The sequence below is a fragment of the Dama dama genome, chromosome 19 (assembly GCF_033118175.1).
Source record: "Dama dama isolate Ldn47 chromosome 19, ASM3311817v1, whole genome shotgun sequence".
Lineage (NCBI taxonomy): Eukaryota > Metazoa > Chordata > Mammalia > Artiodactyla > Cervidae > Dama > Dama dama.
This window is the reverse complement of record NC_083699.1, coordinates 36536303-36549125: the sequence shown is the minus strand read 5'-3', so window position 1 is coordinate 36549125 and position 12823 is coordinate 36536303. Positions and strand designations below refer to the sequence as shown.

The 12823-nt window shown below is 47.2% G+C and overlaps 1 protein-coding gene across 1 annotated transcript; it reads right to left on the bottom strand.

Moving 5' to 3' along the window:
• Positions 1-1898: 1898 nt before the first annotated feature.
• Positions 1899-10894, bottom strand: PSMD2 (proteasome 26S subunit ubiquitin receptor, non-ATPase 2). The gene is made up of 21 exons (XM_061166706.1): positions 10715-10894; positions 10193-10249; positions 9652-9816; positions 8763-8884; positions 8379-8603; positions 7687-7845; positions 7389-7533; positions 7150-7210; positions 6760-6906; positions 6497-6603; positions 5947-6074; positions 5637-5724; positions 4693-4855; positions 4462-4563; positions 4154-4299; positions 3834-3917; positions 3458-3626; positions 3274-3368; positions 2934-3060; positions 2388-2506; positions 1899-2240 (listed from the first exon to the last, which is right to left on the bottom strand). Exons 1-21 carry the CDS (start codon positions 10841-10843, stop codon positions 2058-2060), a joined length of 2721 nt encoding a protein of 906 aa, XP_061022689.1. The 5' UTR covers positions 10844-10894; the 3' UTR covers positions 1899-2057.
• Between the last annotated feature and the right edge of the window lie 1929 nt (positions 10895-12823).

Below are 12823 nucleotides of genomic sequence, written 5' to 3'. Positions count from 1 at the left end.
ATATTGTAACAAACTCAGTAAAGACTTAAAAGGACTCACCTGGTGGCCCAGTGGTTAAGAATCTGTCTGCCAATGCAGGGTTCAATCCCTGGTCTGGGAAGATTCCACACACCTCAGGGCAACTAAGCATGTGCACCACATCGACTGAGCCTGTGCTCTAAAGCCACACTGAGAACCACAACTGAGAGCCACAACTATTGAAGCCCGAACACTCCAGAGCCCCACTAGGCAATGAGAGGCCACGAACCACAAGGAAGAGTGACCCCCCACTCCCTGCAAAGAGAAAGCCTGGACACAACAAAGAAGACCCAGCTCAACCCCCTAGCAAAACAATGAAAAACTTTAAAAATGGTCCACATCAAAAAGATAAAAATCTTCCCTCACCTATTCAGGCACTTAGGCCCTATTTCAGTGATCCCAGAGTATTTGCTCAGGCTCCAGTATAGAATTGATCACAACCTAACACAATTGTTTTCTTCTTCTTGTAAGCTTTGTGAGGATAGGATTTGTTTTTCTCTATTTATATACCCACACACTATAAAGTCTAAAGCAGAATGTCTCCATTTATTTATTGCTAAATGACATTAAATGTGAACGGTTAAGAGCCATTATGAAAATTTCCTAAAGTACAATCACTGACTTGAAAAGAGAATTACCTTTTGTTTTCATTTTACAAGCACTTTCTAATTTTTTTTCATGTTTGAAATCTTTAAGTATGTTACAAACTGCAAATATTTTAAATATACAAGGAATTAATTCCCTGGTAGTATAGTGGTTAGGACTCTGTGCTGTCACTGCTGAGGGCCTGTGTTCAATCCCTGGTCAGGGAACTAAGATCCCACAAGCTGGTGGCCAAAAAAAAAAATAAGTACAATTTGATTAATTTTGACAGATATATGATCACCACCACTACCACAATCATGGTACTGACCAATTCCATCCCTCTCAAGTCTTCTTCCTTCAGAATCATCTTTCTCTCCACTCCCATCTATGGATAACCATTGATCTGCTGTCACTAGAATTATATATAAATAAACTGATAGAGTATGTACTCTTTTTGTTGTTTTACTAGGCCATTGTTGATAACCTATTAAGAGGGTCACTATTCACAGGGTAAAACCACAGTTTAAGTGTTGGATAAATGCTAGCAGTTATCTGACAGGGCCATATGTTCTCCTCCACTGCATCCATAGGGGTCCAGGCCCCTACCGGCATTGTAGCTATACTCATACCAGCCCCACCAGGAAGGAGCACTACAGATGGAGTGATTACATTCCAGGAAGGAGGCCATTTCTTTCCTATTGCTCTACTAAAGAGGAAGGTCAGGGTCAAGCTTTCTTGCACCATTTTTGCAAGAACAGCCTAGAGGTAAATGTTAACATGATTAAATCCCTCAACTAGCAGCCTCCCCAAAAGGACAATAGGATTATAGGAAGCAAAGATGTCCATTTTGTTCAGAAGCACAGAAGTCAAGTTAGGAAGAGTGGAACTAACTTTGCTGCCTAGTAAGAGCAGAGATCCTTAGTCCAAAGCCAGGAAATGATAGGCTTGAGGTGGGTGCGCATTAGCAGGTGAGAATAGGGGGGATGCTTGGGATCTACAAGCCCCTTGGAAAGTTATTTTTAAGAGTTTGCGTAAAAATCTGTATACATCTCTCTCCTAAAAGGAAATTCATGATGTTTATAGGCTTTCCAAAGTTCATGCCCCTTAAAGATTAACCACTTTTTAAGATGATTAGGAAAGAAGGGACAAGGGAAAGGGCTTAGCTTTTTCCATTCACAGCAGCCTTCCTGCTAGCCCAGGCTCAGAGCTGCTACAAACAATACCCTCTCACATCCACTCTCCACCCCAGTGTGGCCTCCAGCCACAATATCCCAGAAAACAGACACAGACGGACCTCGGGGATAAAGGTCTTTATTCAACAAAGTTATCTCACTCAGTAACAAAAGAATAGGAGGTAATAATTCCCCTAAAGGTCTGAAGCAGTGTCCACCCCTGGCAGCAGGAAGCATGACCTGCTGACATATCAGCTGCAGCTCAGAGCCTCTGGTAGCCACTTAAAGGTCATAGTTGGGGTTCTTCCGAAGGATAACAAAACCTTCTAGAATAGGGGTGACAGGAAGAAACTCCTCAGTGGCCAATTCTGCCCGCTCCCCGTGAGCCAACAACACTGGGGTTGTGTGTGTCTGGAACCCTGTGATGGTCTTAGGCTTGCCAGCCTGGCCCACCACATCCACTGCCTGTAGGGTGAGAAAACTGAGATGAAGGACTCTTGACAGGAGTGCAACAGCAACCCAGCGCCCATCCCAGTTTCAGAGAAATGGCATATATGAATTCTACAAGTTCTGGAGTACAGCCTGGGCCCTCCGCTCTGCTCAGCCCCTCACCTGGCCCACACGGACAGACACTGGCAATGGCCGCAGCTCCTCATCAAATGTGACCAGCATTCGGGGCTGCATGGCAGCCACCAGTCCATATAATACATAGTGCGACTTGCCTAGGATGACTGAGAGAAGCACACAGGACAAATACAGTTAAAGGCATCAGAGCAGGCCTGGCCTAAATCTTGGGACCCCACTCCAGTCCTGACTCTTTAACCCCTCAGCTATACAGCTGAACCCACAGCCCTCCCCACATACACCCTACTACAAACTGGAGATGCCACCACCTGACTCTGCCTAAAGCCCACAGACTTGATAATCACTTTTCCCCTCAGGGCAGAAAATGGGCTCGGTTCATCTTCAAAAGAAATCTCTTTAGTTAAGATCAAAAGTGTGAGATATGGAAGTCTCATGAGGCCCAAAGAAACTCAGAAACCCAGAGGGGTACACAGTTAACTCAGAGTCTTGTTCCTAAATTACCAAGGAGGCCCTGGTTAGGGGTGGAAAGAGGGCACTCTGTGCCACCATGTAAGATTCCTGACAGGAACTCACTGTTGCGGACATCCAGGAAAGAGACAAGCACAGTGAGCAGCCCAGCCACGGCCACTTGACTCATAAGCTGCCGGTCACTGTGGTAGGGGCAGAGGGTGAGTGTGCCTTTCCCTAAATGTGTCAGACCCTGGGGGAAAAAAAATACAGAGAGAAGTGGAGGTGGGGAAGTCACGTCCAAGGAGAAATCACCTAACTCAGCCACACAAATCTCACAGCTTGTTCACATCCTCCTTTCCAGGCCAAATTTAAGGTCCCCTTCACACAGTGTCATGTCTCCCTTCCATCATACAGACACTTCCCCTGGCACACTCACTCTAAGGAGAACAATTCTACTCATTACCTGCGCCAAGCGCACCATGAAGAGGTTGTTGGGGTCCTTGGCATGATACTGGGCTAACTGGCGAAGCATCGCAGCCAGACGGGCATTATTGGTACCTGGAAATGTTAAGTGTTACAGAGGCTTGAAAAAAGGGCTTCAACCCTTTCCCCGAGATGCCTAAGATTTCTTTCTGACCAATACTTACCACTACCCACCATGCCCATGGCAAAGATGGAGTTATAGGACACTTCTGGGTCAGCATCATGAGAGAATTTGCTTAGGGTATCCAGGATGTTGAGTCGTGGATTTGAAACAGAGATTAAGGCCAGTGCTAAAGGCACAGCCCTTCGGAGCGTAGGCTCCCCGTATCTCAGCTGGTGATAAAATAACAAGGTGTCACAGAAAGCAGAAAGAACAAGCTCAGTTACAGGAACAGACAGATGGGTAGATGGGGCCTTAATTTTTGTAGCAAGGGTGCAGCAGAAAGACCATTTCCCGACTGAGAAAACCTATCAGGGAAATCTCCTGGGGGAATTCTAGGCATCAAAACCAATACCTTTCAATCTTCATGTGATACTCACCAGGTGGCCAAAGGTTCGTAGTGCCATCTCTGCACCAATCTCTTCCCCCATAGCAATAAGGGCAATCCCCAATACAGCCACTCCCTGCAAACGAAGGGCCAGCAAAGCCCAGTAAGATCATGGAACAGAAAACACCCCTGACTCAAGCCATCTAAGAAGAAAAAGCTGTCCTGTGGGGTATACCCTGACCCCTCATGCAGGAACCCGGTCTCGTGCTATTTCAACACTCAGTGATACCCAGAGAGGCTCTAAAACAAACCCAAATCCATATTCTCCTTTCCCAGAGCCTCCCTCGGAGTGTGCTCAGCTGCCCACAAAACCTGATGTGCTCCCATGTCGGCAGGGGCTTCCTTCTTGTCCTTGTCCTTCTTTTCCTTCTTGTCTTTGTCTTCCTCTTTTTCCTTGGAGTCAAAGTGCTCACTGCATATGTGGAGTAGCTGCTGCACCTTCAGTACATTCCCAGAGCCTGGGACAGGGTGGTCAGGGAAAGAAAGGGAAGAAATGAGAAGGCACCAAGGAAAAGCTTCCTCTAGGAACACAAGTTAAAGAATCTAAGGCACTTCAGGATGACTAAGAAAGGAGGTCCAAGAAAGAAGTGTCAAGCCCCCGAGAAGGAACAAACACAGACCTGCATAGGCACACACATCCACAAGTGTGTTTGCGAAACTGCGGAATGGCTCAGACACAACCTCCAGCGCGGCCAGGATGGCCTCGATGGCCTCTCCCTTGCCTAAAGAAGTTCAAGGGGTCAGAAGACAGGTACTCTCTTCCAGCACAGCCTGATTCATAAACTCTCCAGTTTATGAATTGTATCCAGTTAACACCAGTCTTTTGCCCAAAGAGAAAGACATTCCCTCACCCAGGTGGTTGAGGCCCAATCCAAGAGGAAGCCAACGGGCGTAAGTGTCCTTGAGCTCAGTCTCTGACTTCTCCATGATGGTCTGAAGGATAGTGGAAGTGACATCGCCATTGCAGGATCCCACTGCTATCATTCCACAGGCCAGAGCTGTAACACCTGCCACCTAGAAATGGGATAATCAATACTTAGCATTACTAAATATCAAGTTATTAAACATTAAGTATTAAGTTATCAAATATTAAGTAAGTTGTTAAAATAGTTGTTCACCTATCTTGATTCAAGATAGCCAACTCCTAGAGTCCACTGAAACCACATTAGGTAGCAACCCTCTTCCGATGACAGGTCAAAATGACAAGAGCATCAAGCAGCCACTACACCAACTGCTTTGCATACTATTAACATTTAATCTTCACAACAACCCCATGAAACAGGTTCTACTGCTATTCCTTATATTGACAAGAAAAAGGATGCCTAAGGAGATTGAGTCACAAGTCCAAGATCACACTACCTATAAGCAGAGGTGGCAGGATTTGAATTGAGGTCTATCTGACTGAAACCTATGCTTTTAGCCACCACACTTTATTTATCCATCACTAAGATGATTCTACACAAGTAAGAAAACTTAAGGTTGGCTAATGACTAAAATAGCATACCCACCCCAAGCTGGGTAAAGTTCCTCCCCACTCTAGTCTGATACTTCCTCATGGATCCCAAGGGCTGGAACTCAATACTAAAACATTAACTCTTTAGCCTCAATGTCCCCTGAGGCTTAGAAACCCAATTCCAAACAATTTCACTGAAATGATACACCTCCCCGCTCTCCCCCCTCCCCCACCTGATGTGTGTGTGCAACACACACTCTTTTCCCCACTATTTATGAGAGACCAGAAGGACTCAGAATACCTCTCCTATCTCCCCTAAAATGATCAACAACCTCTATTCACCTCCATACTGGACTTGGAGTCTCCCATCACAGGTAGCAGCAGGGTGAGAACATCTTCACGATTGGAGCCAGCATAGGCCAAGCCAAGCCTGCAAAAGCCAAAGAGAGACAATCCCCAACACACACCCAAGGACAAAACAAGGAAGAAACAAGAAGAAACAAAAAGAGGATTGGTCATTTCAATAAACAGTTACCAAGAGCCAAATAGGCACAGTGGTAGTCTTTGGCTATACAAAGGTGGAAGGGCCCGATTCTGTTTTCACAGAGCTTACAGGCTGAGTACTATCAAAATGAGAAGCAAGAAGCCTTACCCAAAGATGGAACCAAGTCTCATGGTGTTGCTGTTGTGGAGGACATAGTCTGAGAGCAGTGCCAGGGCAGGGTCACACTCGTTCCGGACACCAGAGTTCACAATGCCACAGGCCAGGAGAGCTCCTGACTACAAAAAGCAAACAAATTCTTATACCTGGGCTACTCTACGTTCCTCACCACAGAGGATGCCACATGGACTGCATTATAGCACCTGCCTTGAGTGAGTGAAGTCGCTCAGTCGTGTCCGACTCTTTGCGACCCCATGGACTGAAGCCTACCAGGATCCTCCCTCCATGGGATTCTCCAGGCAAGAATACTGGAGTGGGTTACCTTTTCCTTCTCCAGGGGATCTTCCCAACTCAGGGATCGAACCCGGGTCCCCTGCATTGCAGGCAGACACTTTAACCTCTGAGCCACCAGGGAAGCCCAAGCATCTGCCTTAACTGGAAGTCAAAAACCAGGCAGACCTACCAGTGAAAAGGAGGCTCAGAGAGGGTCCTAGCACATGGGAGGGGGATGTCTGCATTAGTGGGCTGTGCCCAGACCAACCTTGATATAGTCCTCAGAAGAGTACAGGTACTTGTCAATCTGGGTAAGGCCACCATCCACATCCCACAGCAGAATCATGCCAAGAGATGCAGCTGCACTCAACATTCCTATACCAAGGAAAACTAAATCAATCTTTAGGCTCTACTTGAAAAACTGTTATAAAGAACTCTCCAAAGAACTGCCTTGGGAATCCCTTATAATACATGCACCTAGAGGGACAAAAAGATTGAACAAAATGACATAGAATAGGAACAGAATTATACCATGGTCCTTGTTCTTGTAAAGCCATTTGTTGCCATCATCCGTCAGCAGCTTGTCTTGACCAAAGGCCGCATTCACAAAGCCGTTCACAAAAGAGGAGGCCAGGTTCATACGGGCAGAGTCCACCTGAGAGCCACTGCCCCCAAACCCTGCAAAGGAGGGGAAAAAAAGGAAGGTTAAGAGTAGAACAAGAAAGGAACATTGCATGACAGGTGATTCTGAGCTGGCCCCTTAGAATCCTCTATCTGTGACCCCAACAGTGACCTAGGGAAAAAGCAAGTGGGAATTCTGAGCTCTATAGGACAAGCACATTGGGCCAAACCAACACTCTCAATACAAGAAGCACAGTTAACAATCCTCCCATCCCCACACACATGGAGATGTCTACTCACTGTTGTTCTCTAGGTGGGTTTTATAGATGTCATCAGGCACCTTGGGCTCCATGATGTCCAGCTGAAGAGAAGTCAGAAGGTCACAGCTGCTCCCCCAGTCCTCCCTTAGCCATCCCTTCTGTTATCCCACTGAATGGCAATTCTAACCAAGGAGAGTCTAGTCAGAAGCATCAGGAAGGTAAAATGCCAGGTGGAATCAAAACCAAAAAACCTTGATGGGTAAGGACAAAGAATCTCACCTCTCGAGCTAAAGCCAAGAAGTTGCTGTTGAGCTGCACATTGGACATGATCTCTGTCAGGTCTTCATACTCTTCCACATCTTCACTCAGCTCTAAGAACACCCCATGCCGGCCCAGCATGAATGCCATTTGTTTCTGTACAACCCTATAGGAGGCAGCCACCACATCTTCTCAGCCCCCATCCACTAGGGGCACAGAATAGCCCTTCAAGCCCTAACCAGAAACTACATGCCCCAGCACTTCATGCAAACGTCCCATCCATCGGCTTATCACTTTGCCCACTTTTTCCTTTACATACACATCCTTGCAGGAGGTGAAAATATCTTCTACCAGCTCCATGTCATTGAGCATCAGTGCCAATCTCAGAGCTTCAGGGAAGCGACTGAACTTCCGGAACACACCCAGGGCACAACGCAGTAGGGCAGAGTTCTCAGGCTCGGGCACATAATTCACACAACTACCAAAGTAAAAATAATAAAGGAATCAGATATTCATTTACCTTGTTTAATTCACTTACCCGATACTGGATGCCTACCATCAGTTCAGTTCAGTCACTCAGTCATGTCTAACTCTTTGATACCCTATGGACTGCAGCAAGCCAGGCCTCCCTGTCCATCACCAACTCCCAGAGTTTACTCAAACTCGTGTCCATTGAGTCGGTGATGCCATCCAACCATCTCATCCTGTCGTCCTCTTCTCCTCCCACCTTCAATCTTTCCCAGAATCAGGGTCTTTTCAAATGAGTCAGTTCTTCACATCAGGTGGCCAAAGTATCAGATGCCTACTATACACCAAACATTATACTAGTTATTGGGGCTACTAAGGAGACATGATATCTCTGTCTTCAAGAAGTTCGTAGATGTTAACAAATTAACTACAGCTTGATTGCTACCTTTGAAGCAGACGCTCTCGGATAATAAAGGAGTCACAATTGAGAAAGAAGTACTAGAGAGGGTAGGCCTGCCACCCTTCCCTACCTTGCTCACTCACCTGGTAAGATAGAGGCAAACCTTTGCATAGGCATTCTCATCAATGTCTTTCTCCAGCATATCCACCTGTTCAATTTCCATGAGCAGGTCGCAGGCCTCATGTTCTGCATTGTGGGCCATGTTGTAGGGGACAATCTCCTTTACCAGGGTCAGCAGTGGCTCCCGCTGTGTCTTCTCTGCATCATCCAGCTCCTGCCACTCCTTAGCCACTTCTCCTGCGAGATGCCTATGGATAGGCCCAGACCATTAGGGAAACAGACCTTCACGGGAAACACTTCCCTGTGGGTCAAAGAATTCACTATCTGGGATACACTGGTTCTCTTAAGACAGAACTCAGAACTATAACTCAGAACCCCTTCAGCTTCCCAAGAAGAAAAGGTCTTACCTGACATACTCATGACCCCATGATGCCAATTCCTCCTGGGAGCCCACAAGACGGTATTTGAGGCACTCACGCTCCCCGCTCATGGTCATGGCCAAAACAGAGATGATGTCAGCAGCAAAACGCTACAAAGAAACCAGTCCTTTGAAGTCAAATTCAGGGTAAGGGGAATGTTACATTATGGAATCATGATCACTGTCACTATCCCCCAAAGTAAATGATAATTATATCACCAATCTCATGTTTAAAACTTAAAACATTTTATATTAGCTAAGCCTGCTGCAATCTCCCTTTTGAACCAGCATGACCGGAGGGTGCTAGCCAGGGGAGAGTAGAGAAAGATGGAGACTCTAAATTTTATTTCAACTGCAATAGTAAACTATTTAAAAGTTTTAAGCAGAAAAGATTCACACTCTAGAAAGATCATTATGGCTGCTCTACAAAAGACAAACTGTGTAGGAGGTTTCACAGACAAAAGGAAGACAGTCAGTCAGTTGGGAGGCTGCTGCAGTAGTTCAGGTGAGAACTGAACATTTCTTGGATTAGGGTTGTACCAACAGACAGAAAAGTTACTGAGTTGGGGATAATATTCTAGAGATAAATGGAATAGGTGCATGGGATGCAAAGAACAGAAAAAAATTAAGGTTAAAAGTTGATAAAAATTATGATAATAAAATCCCAATGTCCAACATAAATGACAGAAACATTGTCCTTTCTGAAGACAACCTTCCTATCAACTCACTCTTTACATGAGTGTTTTGATTACAAGTGCTGTTGAACTTGCTCAGGATCTCAGGTCTACTAGGCTTCCTGAGATACACCATAAGCCCCATGGTCTAGATGAAGAGGAATTCCCAAACTAGGCCTCCACCAGCTTCTGGAATAGTTTTACCTTATTCTCCCCAGGGGCCATGTTCTCATAGATCTCCTTCAGTTTGCCATAGTGTGGACGCAGAAATTTGAGAGGTTTGGGTACTGAAGTCATGGAAGTTGTAGAAGAACGAATCTGCCTCCGCAGTTCCTCCAGGGCTTGTCGGTACAGGGAAGTGTCCTTCTCCTGACCAGAAGATATCAAGGTTCAGATAAAAGAAATCTCATCTCTTAAGTCATAATACAGAGGTGTTTAACAACTCCCTTAGGAAAGTAACTGTGTCTCATCCATCTGGATTGTCCAGCTCCCTGCACACACACACACTGCCTGGCACAAAAACAAATGTCCCCAGTTAAGAGTTCAAGAACTGTTTCTCCCGTTAAACAAAGCCACAGAAATGTTTCATCTCTTTTTACTCCCCTCCCTCACAACATGATTGTAACCTGACTAAAATACCCTCCATCCTTCCCTATACATTATATAGAAGTTGTTGCCCAAAGTGGAATAAAGCAAGTGAGAAAGATTTGTATATGCACCAGCTCTTGTTAACACCGTGACTCACCCCCAGTCGTTCCACGAGCATCTCCAGTTCATCCTGAAGTTGTTTGTCCTCCTCAGACTGGAGAGTTGGAGGAAGAAGCCCATCAAGAGGAGGAATCTCAAACACATCCTCCTCCCAATCACCCTGGGGCAGGTGGAGAGTGAGCCTGCCTCCTTAGCGGGGACCAGGTGGACAAGGAGAGTGGGAGTGAGAAGACCTGGTGGGAAGGCAGCCTGGCTTCTGGGCCAGGCTCTGCGTGAAAGCCGTTCTGAAAAAAGGGGGTGACAATGACCAGCCCGAGCCCACCTCACGAGAAGGCGGTGAGGAAGGTGGTAAGGACTGGTAGGGGCGGCGGGGGTGACAGCGCGCAACGGAGGATGGGAGAGGGGACAGAGAGGAGGGGTGCCGGGAGCCCCGAGGGTCGCCCTATCTGCCCTCTCCCGGGGCCGGCGGGGCCGTTGGGAGTCGAGTCCGAGGCCTGCGGGGCCGCCGTGACTCAGCCCGCGGCCTCCTCCTCCGCCGGCTCCCGGGGCCGCGCCTCACCAGCTCCTGCTCTTTGTCCTTGTCCCCGGCATCCCGCCGCTCCTTGCCGCTCGGCTTCTCGTCCCCGCCGCCAGGAGACGTCGCCGGGGGCTGCTGGGGCTGCACGGGTGCCTTGCCACCCTCCTCCATCTCCGCCGCCACTGCGGGCCGGCTGCGCGCGCACCGCCCCGTTTCCCAGGTGTCCTTGCGTGCGTCGTCCACCGCGCCACCCCGCCCCCCGGCCCGCCCCAAAGCCCGCCTGCGACCGGAAACTCCGCGGCGACCCACCCACCCTCGCGGCCTGGAAGTCCCCGTCCGCCGACCTCGCTCTCCAAAGCCGCGAGAAAACTACAATTCCCAGATTCCCACGCGCCATAGGAGCCCCAGCGGCTCGGACCAGGCGTTTCCCAAATGCCGTTTGGGATTCGGGGGCGCCCCCTGCGTTAGGAGTTGAACTGGCTGTGAGCCGAGGCCGCAGTGTGAGTAGTAACCACAGTGACACCCCAGTTAACTGCGTGGTGGGACAAATGGACGAGATTCTTGAAGTACTGGACTCTTGATTGCAGTCTTTGTGAAGTTTGTGTAATGTGACTAGCCCCGAGGCATATTCACCTAATAACATTCCTCTCCCGTTGAAGGGGCTACCAAGGGCTTCCTTAGTAGCTCAGACGGTAAAGCGTCTACCTACAATGCGGGAGACCCGGGTTCGATCCCTGGGTCGGGAAGATCCCCTGGAGAAGGAAATGGCAACCCACTCCAGTATTCTTGCCTGGAAAATCCTATGGACTGAGGATCCTGGTAGGCTACAGTCCATGGGGTCGCAAAGAGTTGGACACGACTGAGCAACTTCACTTCACTTCTCCCGTTGAAGAAGGAAATGGCAACTCACTCCAGTATTACTGCCTGGAAAATCCCAAGGACAGAGGAGCCTGGCGGGCTACAGACCATAGGGTCACAAGAGTCGGATACAACTTAGCAACTAAATCACCATCACCACTCGTTGAAGAAGAGTGCTGTGATATTGCCGTGAGGATGTGGATACCATCTTAAATCCACCTGCGAAGCCAGATGGAGTAGAAAAAAATACATCCAGTCCTACGCCCTAAGGCGAAGTTCTGGAGCTAAAAAGGGAAGAAGATAAGGTCTTTGTCCTCCATCTGTCTTTTGGTCTTCCTCTCCCTGTTATGACTTAGGAGGGATGTGACCAACACAGTTTATGTCAGGCCTTATTTTAAATTATATATATTCTCACAATTTTTTGAGTTTGGTAGGATTGTGCCCATTTTACAGAAAAAATCATGTAGTAAGTAATAGAATCAGGAATGAAACTCGATCTTTCAATCTCCCAAATTCTTGAGTGTTTCAGGCAAATCTCAATAGTTCTTCTCTTAGGCCTCTGTGTATGAATCCGGAAGGTAAGAAAAGAGGAAGTAACTCTGCTTCCCTTCATCTTCTGGGAACACTCACCATTTGGCCTGGAGTCTTATTTTATGGATTCTGAGTCATTAAAAAAAATGCGGATAGTGTTTGTTTAAAAAAAAAAAAAACCTGGTCAGCACAGTTAGCATGGAATGAATGTTAGCTAAATATTTGTATAGATGTTAACGTAAAGGTCTGATGCCCATTTTAAAAGCTGTTGTTCTTTTTCACTCAGTGTTTGAATTCCGGGGATGACCTTCCATTTCCATCACCAGTGACTGCCCCAGCCCTTGTGTGCTGACAGAAAGTGGGTGGTGCATAGTGGTAAAGAATCTGACTCCCAATACAGGATATGCAAGAGACACGGGTTTCATCCCTGGGTTGGGAAAATCTCCTGAAATAGGAAATGGCAACCCACTGCAGTATTCTTGCCTGGAAAATCCCATGGGCAGAGAAATTGACAGGCTACAATCTATGGGGCCACAAAAAGACACCACTGAATCACACACACACACAGCTATTCTGCCTATTCTGTGGCTTCAAAATGTCCATGTTTTGTCATGTGTTCTTCAGTCACTATAGAGATATTTCTCCTAAATCTTTCCTATTTCCATGACTTCCTTCTGTCAGATCTCAAATTTTGTCTTTTATACCAATCATATCCCCACCATTACCTTAGAAGGGATGGGGTGATGTGGCATAAAGCACAGG